Here is a 24,471-nt window from a genome sequence, read left to right as displayed (position 1 = left end):
TTTTTTTTTTTGTTTTTTTTTTTTTGCGCGTTCCAAGTTGGAGATTCCATGCTTGATGGGAATTCACGAGAATTCGGGTCAAATTATGCAAGAGTACCTTTCTTTTTAATAGCACCATTTCATAAAGGGTTAATCTGGAGAAACGCCGTTTTATGGTCATTTTTCGTTACTGGGCAAAACTAATACAGAATACTATTTTTTAGCTATCACCGGTGAGCAAGTGCCGACGTCACATTTAGTCGCCAAAATATTTACAGCACGTGTCGAAAGAAATGTAAAGGGAAGTAATTATGATCCAGCTATGATCACGTGAGCTTGACTGAATGCAAGGGAGATAATTAAAGGTGGCTTCATTGTCACATGATCGTGTGCTGAATGATGGCGGATCTTCAATACGGAGAACGAGCACCTTTGCTGGCAAATGAAAACAGAATAAATGACCGCTCACCGGATACACCTTCTTCCTACCAGGATAATGTACCAGGTGAGGAGTGATTACCATAACACATAACCTTAACAACTATAATATATTGTAATCCTAGAAATTTTTTTTTCTTTATTTGTTTAACAATATTCTTGATGTATTCGTTCTCATCCAGGCCGTTAATGGTTTTTTTTTTTTTTTTTTTTTTTTTTTTTTTTTTCTGTAATAAAATGGTTTTTCCGTGACGTAGAAAAAAAAAAGTAACCCTTCTTAAACTGCTTTTATAAAACTAAATTCTATCTCCATTAGTTTTTGGAATTGTCTTTCGTCCGTTTCCTGTCTGCCCGACCGACGCTCCTCGATTCATTTATGACGTCGTCACATTCACTTGAAGCTAAACAGCAGAAAAAGTAAAAATGATGCAATTAATTTTCTTTTGATAATTTTAACAATTTTCTATCGATCAAAACTACTTTATTTTCACTTTATCATTGTCATAAAAAAAACCTTGTCCTTCGTACTGTCCCATAAAACAATTATTGATTTAACGTGTTTTGAAGAAAACGTGAACTGTTTTCAACTGAACTGGTCCTTATTTACTTGTCTCCCCACTAGGGCAGTTAGACAGAACGTATAGGTTTTTAATGTGAGCGGAAATTCAGCTCGCCAAATGAATTGGGACAATTAAAGTTGCTTCACGCTAGGATTTTTCGTTCTCGAACAGAACCGATTAAGTGTCGTAGCAGAACTAAGAAAATCGAGTTAAAGGAACAAAATCTAGTTCCGAAAGCCGTTCTTATATGGGGTGTTTATACTACGCTGCGACAGGTCGTAGCACGAGTTACGACCATCATCGATTGTGCACATGCACAAGTTGCAAATAGTAAAATTTTGGGAACAAGATTTAAAAACCGGTATGGCCGAAGTGCCAAATTTCGAAAGCTGTTCTTAACATGGAGGTTAGGATTTTTTTTTTTTTTTTTTTTTCATTGTAAGCCTAACGAAAACCTATGGAAATGTCGACATTTCCAATGTGAACGGTGAGTTGGACTTGTGCAAAAAGAAAAAATAGGTGACGGCGGAGGTTGACAGATCTGACACTTCAAGTTCGTATTTCTCGCGTTGGCGAAACTGCACTTAGTAACCAAGTTTTGTTTCTTTCACATAACAATTTTGCACCTCACCATACTTTTCTTCTTAACCCAAAAAGACGTTTGGTACTAGTAATGTTTAGCCGACGCGAGAAATACAAACTTAAAAACAAAAAAAAAACATTTTTTTTATTAAATTGTTAGGTGAAAAAGAATGGTTCGTACACTTGTGCCAAAACTATACAAGTAGCAAGAAAATGTTTAGGTAACAATTCGTTAATTCATTCATGTATGTAAAATCAAAACAAATACACATATGCCCCTAACTTCCGGTCACGTGTCAAAGGGAGCGTTAATTACTTTCAGTGTCATGCGCATGCGTGTAGGTCGTCCGCCATGTTTTTTTTTTTTTTTCTTCTTTCTTTAAGCGATTTTTGAAAAGTTGCAAGATTGTCAACCTTCGCCGTTAAAACTTGCGGATTGCTTTAAAAACGGACGGAAATTTAAATTTCCGTTCCATTTTTAAAACCATCATAAAACACGTTTTCTGCAAGTTTTACCATTTTAGTTTGGTAAATATAGCAACTTAGTTATTTAGAGGTAATCGAGGCCGGAAAGTTTGTTTTTTTTCATTTTGAAAATTCATTGGCGGACAACTTAAAATTCGAAGAAAGTTGTCTAAATCAAAATTTAAAAAAAAAAATACATAGTACTTTTTGGAATTTTTTAATGCATTTTAAACAGTTTTCACGAGCGGTTTACAAAAACAAACTTTTTGGGGTGTGTGGGTCAATTATGGACTTGTATGGCTTAACAGGTGCTTCTGCAGTTTAATTACCCGTTTTTCATAGAAGTTGTATAGCTTAACAGATGCTTTGCTTCTGTAGTTAAATTAACCGTTTTTCCGTAAGTAACGTGCCGAAATTTATCGAGCAGAGTAATGATTAACATTTCACAAAAATTCTGTCGGGGGGCGGTGTTGCGAACGGTTGTTTGTGTAAACTGCTCATGAAAACTGAATTTTTTTAGATCAATTAAAAAGCATTAAAAACTATGTAACAAAAACGAACCACATTTGGAGTTTGTATTACTGTACACATAGATTCGAAAAAGTTGTCAAAAAAACAAATATAACAAATAAATGTTATCAAAGGCAAGATAAGTTACTTTTCTACCAAACTGGATATATTTTTTGTGTTTTTATTCAATGTAATATTTATTCAGCTCGAAAAACATAGTGTATGTATTCGAAAATTCAAGATGGCGTCTCACACCCTCTTTAACACCGTAAGTATGGAAAAAGGTGTTATAAATAAAAATAAAAAACTATACAAAATACTATTAAAAACCCGCCGAATATGTCAACCTATGTCACGGTAACATATATTGAGCGAGTTTTTAACAGTATTTTATCCGGTTTTTTATTTATAACATCTTTTCCCACACTTACCGTGTTAAAGAGAGAATAAGACGCCATCTTGAATGTTCCAATACATCGGTAAACACTATGATTTTCGAGCTGAATAAGCATGTTACATTGAATAAAAACACGAAAAATATATCCAGTCTTTTTCGAATCTGTATACAGTAATACAAACCCCGAATTACGTGAACAAATACAACGATGCGTTGTATTTATTTTTTTACTTACGGAAACTAATAAAATGCTGATTTTTTTTATTTTTTTTTTTTTTTTTTAAATAAATGTGATTTCTCTTCGGTCTGTGCGCATGCGCAATTCAGCCGACTTACGCCATTATAGCTGATTTTATAAAGAAAATAATCCATTGGAAAAATATTAATATCTCCGAAACTATTAATTTGCGACGGATAGGGTTTTCAGATTCTTTTTTAGCACACCGAAATCTACAAAACCAATAGATTTGTATCTACTAGTTCGAGTTTACGCTTTTTCTAAAATATACCAACATTTGTTTTATAAATCCTTTAAAATTTTTTCAATGAACTAAAAACGATATATTCAGGAAATACAAAAAATAAAATTTTAAAAATTGGTAATTTATGATGTGCCCCAGTGTAATATAATCCCCCCCCACCTCCCCATGTTAAGAACGACTTTCGAGGTTGGGTGTTTATTCCGAAAGCCGTTCTTAACATGGGGAGGTTGGTGTTTATAATATGCTGGGGCACGTCGTAAAAAGTTTTAAAATTCCTTCTACACAAATTCTTGTAAATAACGGCTCATTCTTTGTCCCACACGTATGCCTTAGCTTGAACTTGGCGTGCAGCCACAGCTCTTCAATTGTTTGGTTGCTTATTGTGAGAAATCCCACATTGGTTTCCTCTTGGCAGAATGAAAGAAAGACAACAAAAATCACAGCAGGCTCACCTTTTATATTTCAATGGAAACTTTATTAAATCAAGATGATCCCACATTGCAAAAAAAAAAAACATGCACCATCTTTAGCTATCTGCTCGATAGAGCGGGTAACAGTTCATGAATTGCTTCGGTGGTTGCTGGATACGGTCCTCAATGTTGTTTGAAGAATTATTGCAGCTGGTCAAAGGTTTTGAAGTGATGCTTTCCAGGATGAATAAGGTAGTTGTCTCTGGAGTTCAGTGTATTACGTCAGACAATGGGGAGTCAAACTGTAGACTTTGATAATCTCGGAGTGACATTAATAATATAAGAAAATTCTGTCTGAAGAAGCAGTACAAGTGGCAATGATATATTTCGCCCAACATCGGGCATAAGTGTTTTTAAATGAAGTAACATTTCGCCCACATCGGGGCAATTATGTCGCAGAGACAAAAGAACTGTAGACTCCATGCCTCAAAGACAAGGAGTTTCACGTCTTCCTCAACTACCATTTTTTTTTTTTTTTTTTTTTTAATTCCCCCCCCCCCCCGAAACTGAAAAAAGGCGCCGACGAACATCAGCGATTAATAACAAGGACCCATCTGATTGGTCCAAACAAAAATGTGGCTGGTCAAACCGACCAATGTTTATTTCTGCAGAATTTCTAACAGAAATTTTCTGGATCAACAAAATTTTCATTATGTACGATTATTTTACTCTACAAGATGGGTTTGTTTTATGGGAAGGGGGGGGATCTCCAAAGTAAAATTAGTCACCAGCTGCTATGTTTACAATGCCATACTATGCACCTTATTAGGCATGATTTTGCTTTCCGGCAAAATCCATTTTTAGATTAAAGGTAGAAGTGTATTGGCATGAAGCAGGACCCACTGTTTCTTTGAACACTGCCGAAAACACAATGGCCTTCCTTCCAATGGCCTCGATATTTTTTTGTGGAAAAATATTTGGGTTCATCTATTCATTTCGATTTGGGTTTCCTGAATCATTTTTCCCACCTATGTGTCATGGAGTTCAGCCATATGTATCTCTTGTATGACATCTACTTGGAGGGCATCATTGGCCCACATGTACGCTAGAACAAGCTTTAAGTGCAAGTAGCATAAAATGAATCTTTTCGCACACTGATGTATTGTCTTTTCTATAATACCATCTATACCTTTTTAAAATTATGTAATGTTGCAGGATTACTGAATACATCACAAAAAGCTTAATTTTTTATTAGGCGACAAGCTAGCCATTGTAAAATAGGATAAGGTTCATCTATTCATCTAATTGAGGCAATAAATTTATGTAATAACCTCTTCTAATTTCACTTGGATCCTTCATTCCATTCGGTGGTACAATGGCACGTGGTCTAATATTAATCTAATTTTTTCAACAAGTATCTAAAGACTTGTTTCTGTTAGGGGAACAAATTTGAGAAAATCTATTTTTAGAAAAGTCATTTTTTTTCCTATACACCGGTTGGGCGGTGTGCTTGTTCTTCTTACATTTTTGGAAATCCCTGATTTATGTGGCACTAAAATACAAATCTGCAAAAATTTTTTATTTAAAACGATGTTAAAAATAATTTATTTAGAAAAACAACTGTCATTGTAATATTTAAATTAGATTTTCAACTCCCCCCCCCTCCCTGGTTGTACACACTTCAAACTGAAGAAAAAAAACTGTTACAATGCACAAGTGCCGTTTTGAGACCTTTTTTTTTTTTTTTTTTTTTTTTTTTTTTTTTTTAACAGCCAATTTACTTGGTATTGGTTCACAAACGTTGAACACCTTTTTACAATGATTTTTCTCTACTTAAAATAATTTTTAAGTCGAAATGACTCCTCCTGTCATAATATTTAACAAAAAACCCAAACAAAACAATTTTTAGGCTAATCATCACGCTTACTTTGAAGATTGCACACATAATTTTGTTTTTCCTGTACACCAGGCACCTCCAAAATTCACCTCAGAATTACCCCCCCCCCCGTCCATTTGTAACTTTGTTGATATTATCAATATAACAGCATACATCAATGTCAGATTACTATTAAAAAATGTCTGCATATATAAAACTCAAAAATCGAATTGGAAACTCTAAAACAAAATGAAACAAACTTTATTTTTTATTACCAGAAAAGATTTTTTTTTTTTTTTCTGTTATTTTAGTAAAAACAAATTGTTTCGTTACTTACTAAAATAATCTTTTTTTTTTTTTTTATGCGGTACGCATAAATTATTTTAGTAAAATATTAATTTTTTTTTCTTTATTCACTGAGAATGAAATAACAAAAAAAAAAAAAATACAAACTCCAATTTCTTCTTGGTCAAATAACACAACAAATAAGTAACAAGAATTCATTTAAATTATTTGTTAAAAAAAAATTACTCTATAAAAATCCAATGTTACAGAATTGTTTTAAGATTATATTCTTTCGCAGACTTTTAAATATTTTTTACAATTTTTGATACAAGAAAATGTTTTGGTTTTCAAATATTGTGTTCGGAAAAAACTTAATGTCTTGTTATTTGAACAAGAAATTGGAGTTTTTTTTTTTTCTTTTTCGTCAATTTTCAGTGAAAAATCTTATTTTAGTAAGAAAGATAACATAGTAATTTTAAGAAAATAGGTATGCATGAAAAAAACATTGCACATATGCAGGAAAAATAAAAATTGATTTTATTTTACTAAAGATAAAATGGTATTTCGTCCTTACTAAAATAATAGGGGAAATACATATTTTCTTGTAATAATAAAAATAAAGTTTGTTTTATTTTGTTTTAGAGTTTCCGATTCGATTTTTAAGTTTTATATGCGCAGACGTTTTTTTTAACAGTGATTTGGCCAGAGCAATCCGACATTGACGTATGCCCATTATAACTTTGTACCGTCTATATCTATAATATAAATCTCGCCTGTCTGTTTAAATGAATGTGTGAAATTTGTCATTGTCTACAGCAATAGAACTTTTTATGTACTCCCTAGATTGTAATATCTACGATTTGCGAAGGTCGTTGTCTCTACATTTATTTGAGCGAGTTTTAAAAAAAAAAAACAACCTGGGTTTCCAGCATTTGTTTCGCTTTCATATAAAGCAAAACTGAATTGAATCAAATCAGCTTTGATCAATGTGGGGAATACCCTTCATATCAGACAATAGCTATTCATTTGAGAGCTCTTTTGTCGGGAGTTTGGTTTCTCCAACATTCTGAACTGGACTTCAACCAACCTTCAATTCTGCATCTGCGTATTCACTTAGCAAGTTAACTTTTTGATTGACATTGCTAAATTTGAACGTTTTTCACTTCCTATGGTTTCGTAGCGTAGCGGTAAGATGTCATGTTTTCTTTCGCTTTCTTTTCCGCCTTTGCGTCACGGGTTCAAACCTGCCTGACTACTAACTTTTTCTCTTACACCTCCAAACACCTGGGCAATGCCGGGTACCTCCGCTAGTTTAAAAGGGCAAATTAAACTAATTTTTAAATTTTTCAGCATATAGAAATGATGAAACTGCGATACGAAAATTGTGTTTACATAATTGACACTTCAAAATAATGTTCTGTTATATCCTTACTTTAAATAATGCAGCAAGAAAACACAGGGTTATGGGTGAAAGACAAAGGGGTTTATAAGAGTTACTCGACATATCTTATTCTCTTCCTGTCTTTTTCCTTCTCTCTGTCACGTGAGAGGGTATAGTTCATTTCATCTATGAAGGGATGTTAGGTTATTCCATTACATCACCTTCCTCCCAAGCTAAATTCTTCCGTAGAATTTTGCTTCTACCATTTTTTTCCTTTTTAAACTTTGTCCAAAAAATCTGGATTTCTGAGTTACTGGTACTTCCCTTATATGGAAAGTGTCATATAGCACTTCCATTGGTAACTCTTGGTTTCTGACTGTTTCTATGTATTGGGGTCTCAGTTGGTTAATTTTTCTCCACAAAAAAAAAGTCTCCCTTTTTATAATGTAAACCATTCTAATTCTTGAGATCATGCCTTCTTCCCAAAAACACTTCCCTGTCTGATAATTTTTGAAAACTTTATCCCTGTCATTGTATCCTTGATACTTTTCTCTTGGGGTTAACCAGTCAAACACCGAACGTACCTTCCTGGCAAACATAATCTCAGCTGGGGATAATTTTGGATTTGGTGTTATCATATATATATATATATATATATATTGCTAAGAATTTTTCAAGGCTTTTTTTTTTTTTTTTTTTTTTTTTTTTTTCTTCCGTGTCGATATTCTTTAAAGCTTGTTTAAAAGTATCGACAAATCTTTCCGCTTGTCTGTTTGATCGTTGGTTAAAAGTTTGTGTTGTAATATGTTCAATGGCCAGTGCCTCACAGTAGTGCTTGAATTCCTGACATGTGAACATCATACCATTATCACTAACAATTGTTTTCGGAACTCCGAACCGACGAAATACCTCGTCCGGCGCTTTTATTGTTTGCTGCTGTAAGGTGTTCGTATTTAAAAATTTCTGGCCGTTTTGACATACTCTCTATGATTACTAGGTAATATCCTTTCAGAGGTCCTGCGTAATCGATATGGATGCATTTCCAGGGTACATCTGTTCTAGTCCAAGGTTGTATCTCTATGGGAGAAGATCTCGCGGCTAGTTGGCAATCTTTACATAATTTCACCATTTTCTCGATGCCCTAATCCATTCCAGGCCATTATGTGAATCCTCTAATTAGGGCCTTCTGGAGATTCCAGGATGTCCCATGTGGAATTCCTTTAGGATTTTCTTTTGTAATACTTGCGGTATTACCACTCTGTCTGCATATATCGGTTTCATCACACATAGAAAATGGAAACACTTTTAATCTTTTTCTATTCTTTTCGTCTTGTCCCACTTGTTTTTTTTATCTTGTTAATATATTTCTGTTTTCGCTGCTTTATTTTCTCAAGTGTAACAGGACGTTCCCTAACAGTATTAATATATCTGTTAGTTCATTTTCTTCTAGTGTTCCTATAAGTTTCTTCAAATTCAGTTTTACTGGGGATCAATCTCGACAATCTGCCTGTGCAATTTTACTAGATGCCTATTTGCCGTATTTTTAATTTTTTTATTTTTATTTTTTCTCCCAAAAATCGACAATAGTTTATGGTCTCTTTCCAAGACGAAAGATCTTCCATGAATGAATCTATGAAACTTTCTCATGGCATGCACAATCGCCAAACCCTCTTTTTCGATCTGACTGTACTTTCTTTCAGCGGGTAATAAAACCCTCGAGGCGTGAGAAATTGGTTTAGTAGATCCATCTTCCATTCCATTCTCCTAAATCATATTCGCTCGCATCTGCCGCTACAATTAAATCATTTTTCGGATCGTAATGTTCTAACGCTAGATCTGATAATAAAAATCTTTTAAATTTTTGGAATACTTCCTCACATTCTTTTGTCCAGAGCCATATTTTATTCTTCAATAATTCCCTTAATGGTGCTCTTAGTTCGTGCATATTTGGGATATAAGAATTATAGTAGTTTGCTAGACCCAAGAATGACTATAACTTCACTACATTGTCTGGTCTAGGCATGTCTCTAATTGCTTCTGTCCTATTTGTGTTAGGTCTTCTACCTTTCCAATCAATTATTTGTCCCAAATATTCAATCTTGTCCATACCAAAATTACATTTTTCGAGAGCCACTTTAAATCTGTAGTCTTCTATTTTCTCTAATACCTTACGAATATGGTTTTTATGTTCAACATTTTTATGTCGTCTAAATAAGCTATTGCAAAATCCAAGCCTGCTAGCATGGCATCCATAATTTGTTGGAATAAATTTAGTGCTACTTTCAACCCAAACAGCAATCGTTTTAGGGAAAATAATCCTTTATGCGTATTCATTGTCAGGTATTTAGAACAATCTTCGTGGACTTTGACCTACAAATGTTTCTGATAAGTCAATTTTTGTGAAAATTTTTCCTCCCTTAAACTTAGAAAATATTTCCTCGGGGTAGGGAGTAGATAGTTATGATCCTTTAAAGAATCATTCAGTTCTGTCGAAAAATCTCCACATACTTTGATTTTTTTTTTTTTTTTTTTTTTTTTTTTTTTTTTCTTCACATAAACTGTGGGTGATGTCCATTCAGAGTAATCCACTTTTCTTTTTATTACTCAGATTTCTTCGAGTCTTTATTTCTTGATTGTTTCTAATGCAGAATATGGAACCTTCCTTTTGGGAAGGTTCCATATTCTGCATTAGAAACACCAGTTTCGCTTCATCTTTCAGTTCAAATTTCACTTCCGTTTTAGTGCAGCAACCCAGACCTTCAGAAAATACATTTTTAAAATCCTTCTTCAAATCTTCCTGGCAGTTTGGGACTTTCAGATCCTGTCAAATTTACTCTTTTGCAAAATGAGTTTATTGGTTTCTCCCATAAACTGAAAAGTATCATCAAATCTATACCGAATAGATTAGAATTTTTTCCGGGTATCACATATATTTTAGTTTTTATAGTATTTTCATTCAGGGTCACATTAGTATAAAATTCACCCTTAAATTTAATCTATTTCCAAACATTTCTCTGGCAATTTTCTTTTGTATTTTGCAGCTTTGGAGAACCAATTAAGGATATGTCACTTCCAGTATCCAAAAGACAGTTTACTTTCCAGCCATTCAATCTAACTTCAATATATTTCTTTTTAACCATACATGGACTCTTTTTTAGAATCAATGGTCTTTATTTCAGGCTTACAGTATTTCTTCTTTTTGCATACTGTTGACTTGTCCTTTATGCCCGCACTTATAGCATATTTTGCTTTTGAAGTAGCACTTTTTGTGAAGTGATTCTTTCTTCCCCACATCTTACAGTATTTTTTTACATACTGGTCACCTTGCTTTACCCTTTGTATTTTTGAAGATTTTTCTCTTCAATACTAGTATTATCCTGTTTTAAATTTAAGTTTCTGGCATTCCTCAGTAACTTTCTGTAAGGTTATTTCTATGTCTTGGTTCATTTAGGATAATATCATAGAACAAATCTCTTTATCCTTCGAGGATGTTAACCCTTGCACAAATATGAAGCATTTAAACATGTCCTCTTTTAGATCTTTCAACTAAAATAACTAGCATTGGGCATTTACTCTCCCAGCATAGGTGATAGTCTTCGTCTTGTTTCAAAATGTTTAAACACCTATAACGAGTATAAGATAAGCTATCCGCTCCCTGAAAATGTTTGATAAAATTTCTATAGTCTCTTTAAAAGAAATGTCTTCGGGTTTCCTTGGGAGTATAAAATTGATATACTTAGTATTTTCATGGGAACCCAGTTTTTGCAACAGTAAAATAATTTTCTTCATCCGACCAAGCCTGACATCGTTTGGAAAAAATGCTGGAAATGTTAAGCCATTAGTTGGTTCATATAAAAATTCTGTCAGCAAATTTGCAATTCCTTCCGGAGTGAACCGACCATCCCTTTTTTTTTTTTTTTTCTTCTTGTTTCATTAATATTGTTTTTAATACTTCATTTTGTTTTAACTGTTCTTTTTGTAAAAATTCCATCTGGCTTTGTTGGGCTGTATAGTTTTTGTAAACTTGGTTAATTGTTCCATGTTGAAGAATTTTTTTTCTTAAACAGTAATAAAACAAAAGGTTAACAGTATCTGCACAAAGCATTAAATAAATTCACTGATTTTTACCAAAAAAAATTATTTTGTAGACAAGGTTTTTGGAGGGGGTTACACACACAAAATTGACACTGAACCAACAGCAGCAATATACATACGTGCGTTCCTTTCCGCCGTATTTTTTTTTTTTTTCTGATGAAACAAAAGAAATTTGAAATAGATAACTTTCTTCCGTTCCAAGAAAAATTGTTCTTTTCTTTATGCAATAAAAATAAATTTGAAATAAACTTTTTTCCAGTAGAATTTTTCCGTGCAGTTGACATTTATATCCTTACTTTTAATAAGAATACAGCAAGAAAACACTGGGTTAGGGGGGAAAGACAAAGGGGCTTATTTACAAGGGAATAAATGTGACCTGAGTTTTCTTTTCTTGTTTTTTTTGTTTGTTTTTTTTGTTGTTTTTTTTTTTTTTTTTTTTTCTGCCTCAGTCACGTGAGAGGGTCAATATATTCATAGTTCATTAGGTTATTCCATTACATCACATTCACATGTAGTAAGCATTCTGAACGTGAAAACATACCCGTATTTAATAAATCTAGCAAAAATCAACTAATGGTCAGATTTTCATAAAATTTTCGAAACTTATCCATTTTAGAATGAAATTACATATGCAATTTCCATAAAATATGAGGGGGGGAATTTTGTTTATATATCTGCAATATAAAGTTATTTATTTATTTTATATTTTTATTTTTTAATTAATCCAGGGAGATTTATAAGCTTTAGGTGCATGGTGCACAACGGAGCGAGTGGTGGTGGTGGTGGTGGTCTGTACTGAAAGGAAAATCTGACTTGACGGAGTCAAAATGTTTTTCTTTGGTGATTAAATGTTTCCCTCTTTGCCTTTTTTACTTCCATGTTGAGTTTAGATGTGTGCTTCACGCGAAGTTATGTTGGTGGTTTTACGTTAAACTTTGTAGTCCATATGTTTACAGCATGCTGGGCTGGCCTCAACTGATTGTTTCATGCGCAGTGCCTTTTTTGTGTTTTGATCGGCTCCAGAAGACAGAAAATTTACAAAAATGCATTTTTTCCAAGCACCGATTGGACGAAAAATCAACCTTTGTCACGTAGGGTGCTTTCAACACCGTTGTTGACAATTACCAAGTTTTGCTATTTATGGTGGAATATTTGCGTGGGTGTATATAATGGATGTATGCACAACTGGAATGCTCCTTGTCCAGCCAGTCAATTGTCTCTGGTGTGTTGCTACAATTATGAAACGAATTAAAAACCCGGTTCTCCAACTTCCAACGTAGTCCCCTACTACCATGTCTCCTTCTCCAACATCAGGGGTCTACGTTCTAACCTTCCAGAGGTTCAAACTCAATTACAGGAGACTAAACCAGACCTTTTATTTTTAAGTGAAACTGGTATTGGACAGGCTATTTCCCTAGAAGAGTTCGCAATTAAAGGATACTCTAACTTAACTTCTAAATCTGACCCCCAAGATCGCCATAGGCATGGAATTTGTGCCTATATTAGGGATAACTTTCCATGTGGAAGGGACATCTCCCGGGAAGATCCTAACTTACCCTATATGTGCTTCCGGGTTGCTTTAGCTCACACTACGGCATTTATATTTACTCTCTATCGCCCCCATAACAGCAGAGTTACTATCTTTCAAAGCATATCTAAGAAAATTGACCAAGTCTTATCTGCTTATCCTTCAGCTAACATTCACGTATGTGGTGACTTCAATGTTCACAACATCGAATGGTTGACCCACTCTAACAAGACCGATGAGGGAAGGTTCTGTCATGATTTCTCCATTGCCTATGACCTCACTCAGATTGTTCAGGAACCCACCCGTGTGCCTGACAATGATGGCCAGTATGCGAGCCTACTAGACCTTTTTCTCACAACTTGCCCTGAACTATGTTCAGTTTCTGTTCTGTTGCCTCTTGGCTCTTCCGACCACTCTGTTGTATCAATTAAGATAAAAATGAAATGTAATAAGTCCCCAGACGTACCTCTCCATCGTACAGTATATCGATACACTAAGGCTGACTGGGATAGCTTCCGTACATTTATATCTGATCTACCTCTGCATTCCATGTTTAAAAAGGATGTCCTCTATAGTAATAGACCTGACGGAATGGTTAATTGTAGGTATTGACCGTTTCATACCCTCGAAAAAGTTTCAGCAAAAACCTAACGGCCAGCCATGGTTCTCTCCAGAATGTGCTGCTGCCATTGCGCACAGAAATCACTTTTTCCACTGTTTCCAACGTAATAGATGTATGAAAACTAAAACCGCTTTCAGGACTGCCAGCAACCATTGTAAGAAAGTAATAAAGAACGCAAGAGAGTTGTATGCTCAATCTGTTAAGTCCAAAGTAGCTGAGCAGCGGCTTGGTTCCCACCAGTTTTGGCAAATAGCAAACAGAATCATGAACAGAAGCGTGTACTCCATCCCAACTATTATCAATGGACCTGAGGTAATCTCGTCAGCATCAGACAAAGCCAAACTCTTTGTCAAGAACTTCGCAGCTAATTCTACCTTTTGCGATCAAGGCTGCCAACCCCCAATATTTCCTCCTGTATCAGAAAACACGCTATGTGATATACGTATATCTGTACGTGATGTTGCCAAGCTAATCAAAAACCTTGATTCCAGTAAAGCAACTGGCCCTGACGGTATTCCAATTATAGTACTCAAAAAAACTTCAACCTGAACTAGCGCCCATACTTACAAAACTGTTTAAACGTTGTCTTTAGGAGAATAGCTTCCCATCTCCCTGGAAAATTTCATCAGTATGCCCTGTATTTAAGAATTCAGGTGATCGCTCATCACCCTCTCAGTACAGGCCAATAAGTCTCCTGTGCGTCATGAGTAAGTTGCTGGAATCTGTGTTAAATACAGAAGTAATCAACCATCTCAACAAAAATAACCTTTTTAGTGACACTCAATATGGTTTCCGTTCTGCTAGATCTACAGCAGATGTGCTTACAGTTATATCTCATAGGATTAGCAAATCTCTCGACGGAGGCAACCTTTCTAGGGCAATTGCTCTTGACATATCTAAGGCCTTTGATAGGGTATGGCATAAAGGTTTACTTCATAAGATCTCTAGCTATGGTATTGCTGGAAATGTCTTAATTATTAAATCATTTCTTTCTGATAGGTTCATAAGAGTAGTAGTTGAGGGGCAAAAATCAGAAGTTCACAGTATTAATGTCGGTGTCCCTCAGGGGTCCATCCTGGGCCCAACTCTTTTCCTGATCTACATTAATGATCTTCCAAATCACATCCTTCCATCATTTGTAGACATCTATGCTGACGACACTACCATTTATGGTAGCACATCTAAGACAGTAAACGACCAAGTTCTCTCCAATTCTCTCTCCTCTGATCTTGAGCACGTAGTACAATGGGGTAAAGAATGGCTGGTTACTTTTAATGCATATAAAACCAAGCTTCTCTCTTTACATCATCAACATTCTGATCCACATCTGACATCAATTGAAATGAATGGCTCTCGTCTTCAGGAGGCCTCAAGTTTTGACAAACTTCTTGGCTTGACCATTACTCCTGATCTTAAATGGAACACGTACATCAAATCTGTTGCCAAGGCCGCTGGAAAAATGGTGGGATCTTTCTATCGATCCGGTAGATATCTCACTGCTGATGCTATTCTCTATCTATATAAGAGCCAGGTACGTCCAAGGATGGAATACTGTTGCCACATCTGGGCAGGAGCTGCTAGAAAGGACTTGGCCTGCCTTGATAGAGTTCAAAATAGACTTCGTAGCCTCGTAGGAGATGTCCTTTTCTCTTCCTTGCAACCTTTATCTCACAGAAGAGATGTTGTGAGTTTGTCTCTGATGTATCGTTATTTTCATGGAAAGTGTTCGACTGAGCTTCAATCTATGGTCCCCCCTCGCCAAACTTTCACGAGAAACACTCGTCTAGCTGTAAACACTATCAATAATTCCCCCCACTCTTTATCTGTGCCTAAACCTAAACGTAGATTCCATGAACAAAGCTTTTTTCTTAGAACTGCACGCCTGTGGAATTGTTTTCCTGCTTTCCGGCTGACTACAATATGGTTGTCTTCAAGTCTAACGTAAATAAGTTCTTGATGAGCCGTTCCATATAAGTTATCAACTTTACCAAATGTTCATTACTAATGATTACTATAATGTCCAATTTCTACTGTACACTCTTTAACCCTTATCCTTGAGTGGCCTCTTGGCCTTGATAATGTGGTGATGCCTATGTAAAAAAAAAAAAGAAGTTCAAATAAGTAGAAAATATTTAAGTTTAAATACATGTATTAAACAAACTTTGAAGTTGCAATTAAAAAATTTATATAAATTTATTTTATTTTTTAAATAGCATTTTTTCTAATATATACTATTATTAGTTGAATTGCCAACAAAAAACTTCCTAAAAATTAATTTTAAGATTAAAACTATTAAAACTCCATTATTTCAACATGTTCTGTTACAACATAGATTTTTAATTAATGGTGTTTAAATTTTTTTAAATATAGTTATATAAACATGACTCTTGCCAGCTATTTTATCGGTAGATTAAAACCAATTGAAAAATATTATTGCACAAATATTTTGTAGATCCCAATCATATAGTTTGTTTCTTTTTTACCAAATAAAGTATGGAAACCAACCAGGGCCGCTGCAAGAAAGGTGGGCTCTCTCTACCGTGCTAGAAAACTACTAACACCCGAAAGTATCCTGTACCTCTATAAGGCCACCATTCGCCCATGTATGGAGTATTGCTGCCACATCTGGGCTGGTGCATCTGCTACTAGTCTCTCGCTCCTTGACAAGGTTCAAAAGAGTCGCAAACCTGATAGGCCCTGAACTGGCATCTAAGCTTCAGCCTCTGTCCCATTGACGAAATATTGCATCCCTCTGCCTTTTCTACAAGTATTTTAGTGGTGAATGCTCTGACGAACTGCAATCACTTGTGCCCCCACGACGTGAGCACCCTCGACAAACCCGACAGGCTGCTAAATCCCACCCCCACACTGTAGAGATCCCTAGATGTAAAAGATCTTTTTACTCCAATAGTTTCTTCCCTAGAACCGCTAGACTCTGGAATTCCATTCCAGGTCCCTACTTCCCCAACAGTACTGACGGGCAGAAGTTCAAGTGTAACGTGAACCGACACCTTGCTGCCCAAATCCCTACATAGTACCCCAGTAGTGTTGCCCCTGATAGTAGCCCCCTACACCAAAGTGGCAATTTGCCTTGTTTGGGGTGAAAATGTAATAAAAAAAAAAAACTAAAAAAAAAAAACTAACATATTTAGTTAAACCGTATTTCATATTTAATATACGAATGTTTATATTAATCATTAAACTGTAAATCTTAAAACCTAACAAAACTATAACAAAGATTAGTTAATTGCAGTTTGAAGAAGATAAACAAAGGTTTTAAAAATCATTGTCATTTTTGCTGCTCCATACTTCATATAATTAACAAGTCTGACATCACGGGATTGTTCCATTCTTTAATCGTTTGGCAGTGCCTACTATACACTTAGATTCAAAAAAGTTGTCAAAAAAGCAAATATATATAACAAATGTTATCAAACGCAAGATAATTTACTTTTCTATCTAATTGGATATATTTTTAGTAAAATCTTTATTCGGTTCAGAAAGAGAGTAATGTTTTTAACTTTGCAATTTTGGAGGCTCCAAAGTGGCCGTAATTATACTGTGGGCACACACCCCACACTTTTAAGATTCAGGATGATTTACTATAGAATATGTAAAAATATAAGTATAATGAATTTCAACTTTTTAAGATTTCACGTAGCAAAATTAAAAATTAATAGTTTAAAATAAACTACGGAGGTCTTGATAGTACTAAACTCCATTTAGCCATGTATTTTTAAAGTTTAAATTGACTATTAAGGTAAATGCGTGCCTGAATTATAAATAAAACAAATTAAAAAGTGAAGCATGCTCCATGGCTATATATATATATATATATATATATATAGCGCCATGGAGCATGCTTCATAAGCCTGACGAATCCTATAGTTGGATGAAACGCAGAATATTCAGTGTAGCTTAATCGCCATATATATTTTATAAATTACTATATATATATATATATATATATATATATATATATATAATTTTTTTGCCTACATAACCACCGAAGTTGAGCAATGATGATGTTTGCCAGTACCAAATGAGTGATTATTTTGGGAGTGATAGACATCGTATGTGTTGAAAACGACTCCTGCATCTAGTATCACACTTGGTCTACCATACATGAATCTATCTATTATATATATATATATATATATATATATATCTATATATATATAAGTGAACGTGTCTGTGTACATTTTCCTATGCAATAACTCTGTCAATTTCCAGACTAGACTCGAAATTTGATACACAGGGTACTGAGATTTGTGAAAATCTTTAATCCATTTTTGGCCAGAAATTTGGCTGTCAAAGTTCAATGGTTTGACCTTTGGAAACTCTACCAAACTCCTCCAACAATTTTGGTTATAAACACTTGAAATTTTAGATATAGGTTCCTTGGACATGGATCTAACCTAATAACTTGATTTGACCCCCAAAACAAATTTTAAGGTGTCATAATGGGTCAAAGTTTAAAAAATTTTTACCTCTGCAGTCTTTACCAAATTACTCAGTCTGAACATCTGAAATTTTACATAAAGGGTATTCAGAGATAGGCCAAGCTTTTTAATCAGTTTGGGTTGAAAATTTAAGCTTCCGAGAGGTCAAAGTTCAAAAGATTTGACCTTTGCGGTGTCTAGCAAACTACTCACAGAATTTTTGGTTATTCACATAACAGGTATTCAGACAGGCGGCAAGCATTTTAATCAGTTTGGGGGCGAAAATTTGGCTGGCAAAATGTCAAAGTTGAAAGAGTTGACCTTTGCCGATTCTACAAAATTTCTCCGTCAATTTTTGGTCTAGACTTGAAATTTTAGATGTAGGTACCTTGGACATGGCTAAAATTTTATATTTTGATTTGAGACCAAAATAATTCATGCTAAGGGGTCAAAATTGGCATCCAATTTATAAAAAATTGACCTCTGCGGACTCTATGAAATTACTCAGACAATTTTGGGTCTAAATAATTGAAATGTTACATAGTGTGTTCACACGTAGGGCAAGTTATGAACAGTACATAGGACCCGAGCAAAGTCGGACTGAATTGCTAGTATGTCTATAAAAGTGAATGTGTGTGTCTGTCTGTGTACATTTCCCTACTAAATAACTCTGTCAATTTTCAGTCTACAGGCTCGAAATTTGATATAGGAAAATCTTTGTAAGCCGTTTTCGGAGAGAAATTTGGCTGGTAAGGGGTCAACGTTCAACGATTTGACCTTTGAACTCTACCAAACTCCTCCACCAATTTTCGGTATAAACAATTGAAATTTTAGATATAGGTTCCTTGGACATGGATCTAACTTGATTTGAGCTCGAAACAAATGTTAAGGGGTCAAAGTTAAAAACAATTTGACCTCTGCGATCTCTACCGAATTACTCGGACAATTTCTGGTCTAAACATTTGAAATTTTATATAAAGGGTGTTCAGAGATAGGGCAAGCTTTTTAATTGGTTTGGGTCAAAAATTTGAGCTACCAATATATAAATGTATGTATATGTTTGCACCTCTGCCTAAAACTTTCAACAGAGGCGACTGATTTTCACAAGATCAGTATCGTTTTGAAGCTCAACCCTTCAGATGAAAATACCAAAAAATTGGCTAAAAACATTAATTTCTTCACCTTCAACTGGGCACTTTTCTACAGGGGGTCGCTTTTTTGCCAATATTTTCAAAAGTCATCCTCTCTTTTCGATTGTCTAGCCTTAATTAAAACCTACGTCACTTCTTGGTTGGTTGTCGTAACAGCAAAGATGTCACGCTTTTTTTCCCGTTCTTGTCCTCCTTTGGGGTACGGGTTCGAGCCTGCCTTCCTATTACCACTTTTTTTTTTCTCAACATACAACTCCAAACACCTAGGCAACGCTGGCCACCCATGCTAGTAATATATATATATATATATATATATAAATTCATTTTGATTTTTTTTTTTTTTTTTTTTTTTTTTTTTTTTTTTTTTTTTTTTTTTTTTTTTTTTTTTTTAATCGATTTATTGACATTCAACCTTAACTTAAATGTATCATTAAATGATGAATTTGGTTTGCATCATATCAACCCTTTTAATCTTATTTAATACAACGCCTTACGATTCATTGTACCAGATTATTAATTGAATACACTTTGGTATTTGACCAGTAGATGGAGTAGTGGGTCCGGGTTCATACCTTTTTATAAAGTATTCATTCGAAAGTAATAACAATGAATGCAACAGGATCTGAAATCAACATTGACGATTCCGTAGTCTATGATCGTATCCATTCAGCTAGCGAACACGCTCATGTGTTTGCATACTCTCCATTGATTAATATAGACGCAATATTGGATGGTTAAATGCGTGTGTGCGCATAAGTTGTCATTCATATATGCACATGTTTGATTTCATAGCCACATCCATCTGAAAACACACACACACACACACAGAATTTGTAGACATTATTCTCCTTCCCATTCCTCCCTGCTCTCTTTATACCTCCTCCCCGTCCCGCCTCGTCTGTCAGAATAATCTGATGCCACTAAGTTGAGGAGATTGCTCTTTCTGAATATTCATACTTTTTTTTTTTTTTTCTTCACAAGAAAACACCAAATAACTAATTTCTAACCATTCCACTCACAGCCACAGCTGACAACAATCCGCTCACCTTATCCCTTGCAATAAAAGCACTGATCGAGTTTTCAGAAACATTTTTTTTTCGTAAAATTTAAATTTCATTTAAAAAAGGAATTGTTTAGTTTTGCTATTCAAAACACATTTCAAGAGTTCTACCATTAAAAATTTAAATATTTTCAAACCATTTTTCTTGTCCATTTATTTCATTCCAACTAAAATTGTTGATCTCTACTTGTCAAATTCAATTTAAGAATTAAGAATATTTAAATGTTTATACAAACAAAAGCACTGGTCTCCTTTAAAAGATGACATTTGTTTGGTCTTGCAGATTTTTAATTGCTCTTTTTTGATTTGCTGAAATCATTCTCTTGTAAATACCATCCCAGGAAACTTCTATAAAAAGAAATATTTTAATTTGATAAAAAAAGTAATAATAAATCTAATATATAAATCTCACTGTGTGTATGTCTCCTTTTTTTTTTTTTTTTTTTTTTTTTTTTTTTTTTTTTTTTTTTTAATTCCATCTCCTTAGATGGATGATCATTGGACGGCGTGCTATAGCTCAAAAGATTGCAATTTTTGGCGCAGAATTTTATTAGAGGTGTTTAATCGATTAAAATAATTGCTAATGGCTTCAAAAAGGGTTCAAACATGAAAACATTGACACCTTGACGAACGTAGCACAATGGCGTCATTCTGTGCATGCGTACATCGAGTAAAAAAATCTATTAGATATTTCACAACGTTCTTTAAGCGGTAGTAACTTTGGTGCACTGGATAGCGTAACCGATTACTGATATAAGTGTTATGGTTTCAATCTTCATAATTTTTTTTTACACATTCCGATATTCTTGATTTTAAATGTTATGTAATACAGAACATTTAAAAAAATACAGAATGTTTTCGATTTACGTAATGAAAACCTCATATTCAAAATGATATATCGGCTTTTTTGTTGAATTCCAAAAATCATGTAAATAGATCAAGTAATGGCATTTGTATTGGATTCACTCCTAAACTAATTGACGGATCATTATGAATTTTACATATGATTATATATTTGTATCTATTGGATTCACTCTTAAACTAATTAACCGCTCATTATCAATTTTTTAATTTTGTGTATATGTTTATATATTTTGATGTTTTGGATTCACTCAAATTAATTAACCGATCATTATGAATTTTAATTGTGTATATGATTATAATTTCTATGTATTGGATTCACTCCTAAACTAAATAACCGATCATTATGAATGATTGTACGCGTATATGATTATGTATTTGTATGTATTGGATTCACTCCTATCCTAATTAACTGATCATTATAAATTTAATGTATTATGTTTGCATATTTGTATAGATGTCATGTTCCAAAAATCACATACAATCACTTTTTAATGTATTTGTGTACAAGAAATTCTATCAAAGTAATTAGGTACTTGTGTAGTATAGTACTCGTATGAAAAAACCCCTGGTGTACAGAAAATTTAGCACAACAGAAAATTACCTAAACGTATCGAGTCCTTTCATTTTTAAATTAGAAAAAAGGTACTTGTACAGTATCCTACCCGAGAAATAAGGTACTTGCACAGTATAGTACCCATACGAAAAACAAAGGAAATCTTACCTGTGATGTACATAAAAGTAATCCAAACCGAAAATTATGTAATATATTCGAGTAGTATGACATTTATATAAGAAATAAGCGGCTTCTTTAATATAGCACTCTAATATAAAAACAAACTCACCTATGACATACGAAAAAGTTTGCACAACAGAAAAATCGAGTAGTTTCATCAATAAATATATTGATAAATAAGGTACTTGTACATTATCCTACCCAAGAAATAAGGTACTTGTGTAGTATAGTACTCATATGAAAAACAAAGAAATCCTACCTGTGATGTGCATAAGTTATTAAAACCGAAAATCACGTTACATATTCGAATAGCATGACTTTCAAATGAGAAATAAGGTGCTTCTTCACTATAGCACCCAGATGAAAAAACAAATTCCTACTCTAGATGCAAAGAAAATTTAGCACAACAGAAAATTAAAAGTATCGAGTTCTTTCATTTTTAAATTAGAAAAAAAAGGGTACTTCTACAGTATCCTACCCAGGAAATAAGGTACTTGTATAGTGTAGTAAACATGAAAAATAAAGAAATTTTTATCTTTGACATAAGTTATCAAAATTGAAAATCATGTAATATTCGAGTAGTATAACATTTATATAAAAAATCGGATGCTTCTTCACTATAGCACTTTGATGTAAAAACACTCTTACCTGTGACATACCGAAAATTTAGCACAACAGAATTTTAAATGTGTTGACCTAGGTAAGGACATTTTTATTCCACATGTTGTAAATTTCCTGCACTAAGGAAGGTACAATTATTTCATACATATGTTGTGCAATACCCGTCCTAGGATAGGTAAAATATTATTTTGCTCCAGATGGCAAATGATACATAGACATAAAAACTTCCTCTATCCTTAGAATAACAGGTATGTTAAATTTTCTCATTGTCTTATACGATCCCGAGAAACGCTGGGTGGCCTTGCTAGTATCTATAGAAGTAAAAATGTGTCTACATTTCCCTACTAAATAACTGTCAATTTTCGGTTTACAGACTCGAGATTTGGGAGAATCTTTTTTTTTTTTTTTTTTTTTTCCAGAAATTTTGCTGTTAAGGGGGTCAACGTTCAACGATTTGACCTTTTGAGAACTCTACCAAACTCCTCCGCCAATTTTGGGTCTAAACACTTGAAATTTTAGATATGTTACTTGGACATGGATCTAAATTTATAATTTGATTTGACCCCAAAACAAATAAGGGTCATAATTTGGGTTAAAGTTATAAAACAAAAAAAAAATTGACCTCTGTGATCTCTACAAAATTACTCAGATAATTTTTGGTCTAAAGATTTGAAATTTTACATAAAGTGTATTCAGACTTTTTAATCATTTTTTGCTGAACATTTGGCTTCCAAGGGAATAGCAAACTATTCAGCCAATTTTGGGTGTAAACATTTGAAATTTTACACAGAGTATTCAGACATGCCGCAAACTTTTTAATCGGTTTTTAGGCGAAAATTTGGCTAGCAAGAGGTCAAAACCTTTGCAGATTCTACCAAACTCCTCTGTCAATTTTGGTCTAAATACTTGAAATTTTAGTTGTACGTTACTTGGACATGGGTCCAAAATTTTAATTTAATTTGAGCCCAAAACAAATAAGGGGTCAAAACAAATTGACATCTGCAGTCTCTACCAACTTTTCTCTATAGTAGTTAAGAAAGCCTATCATAATGAAAAGCATTACCGTACATATTCACACTTTTTAATATATACATATGCACATAAAGTTATGAACAGTACATAGGGCCCGAGTAAAGCCGGGCGGAACTGCTAGTGCAATATATTTTTAGTTTCGGCTGATTATTTTAAGCATATTTGTACCTACAAGAAGTTGGGAGGGGGGTAGGCAAAAATATATGAATAGATTATGCAAATAAAAAAAATTAAAAGTACATTTATAAAGTCCGTTCTTCACTTAATCGTTGAAAATTTTGTATTGATTGGATAATTATTGGATTTTTGGTAGATTTTTAAAGAGACTCCATCAAAAAATACTTGCTTCCTCCTTCCGTTTTTGTCTTGCCTATAAAAGAAAACGAAACTAGACGGTGTCACTAACATTTTTCGCTTTAGAAAAGAGGGTTACCTTTTTTTTTTTTTTTTCTGTTCTTGGCCTTCAGGCCGGGATTAAAGTATAGTATCTGTTCCGGCAGATACTGCAAGCAAAGACCATATGTGGGGGCAACCCCACATATAAGACCTTGGTCAATGTAGGGGCAACCCTTCATACCAATTGTCACTATCCAGCTCCCCTACTCCCTGGGGAGTTGGTCCCCATTTTCTCTTCACTCCTCACGTTAAAAATCGGCCTTGTGTCTAATTTGCTCGGTGGGGGAGCAAATGAATACCCTGTTCTGCAGATGCTGCACTTAAGGTAATTTGTCCCAGTCAATGGAGGGGAAACTCTCTATACTGAGACAATTATTATTTTTGGTCCCAACCAGAGTGCCCCTTTTTCCTTTTTTTTTTTTTTTTTAGGGGGGGGGATTGGTTTAAAAACATTAAAAACGACCTTGTCACATTTTGTTTTGGTGGGAAAGCAAATGCTAACAATTTTCACTGCGGCATGCAAGGGTTAGGGTATTTTGTAACCTAAAATACACTTTTTTAC

The 24,471-nt window shown here is 34.1% G+C and overlaps 1 protein-coding gene across 2 annotated transcripts in view; it reads left to right on the top strand.

The window, feature by feature from the left end:
- The first annotated feature begins 208 nt into the window (after positions 1 to 208).
- The window catches only part of LOC145284725 (type 1 phosphatidylinositol 4,5-bisphosphate 4-phosphatase-like), a 140,287-nt gene continuing 116,024 nt past the window's right edge, over positions 209 to 24,471 (top strand). Inside the window, exon 1 of one of the 2 annotated variants that reach the window (XM_080133652.1) lies at positions 209 to 484. In XM_080133652.1, the coding sequence (XP_079989778.1) occupies positions 376 to 484 (109 nt within the window). In that variant the 5' untranslated portion in view covers positions 209 to 375. The remainder of the gene's footprint in view (positions 485 to 24,471) is intronic. The other variant, XM_080133653.1, reaches the window with a different exon arrangement.

This window comes from Euprymna scolopes, chromosome 9, assembly GCF_053919585.1.
Source record: "Euprymna scolopes isolate OS-2025 chromosome 9, ASM5391958v1, whole genome shotgun sequence".
Classification (NCBI taxonomy): domain Eukaryota; kingdom Metazoa; phylum Mollusca; class Cephalopoda; order Sepiida; family Sepiolidae; genus Euprymna; species Euprymna scolopes.
The sequence above is the reverse complement of the archived record's forward strand: the minus strand, read 5'-3'. Positions and strand labels throughout refer to the sequence as shown.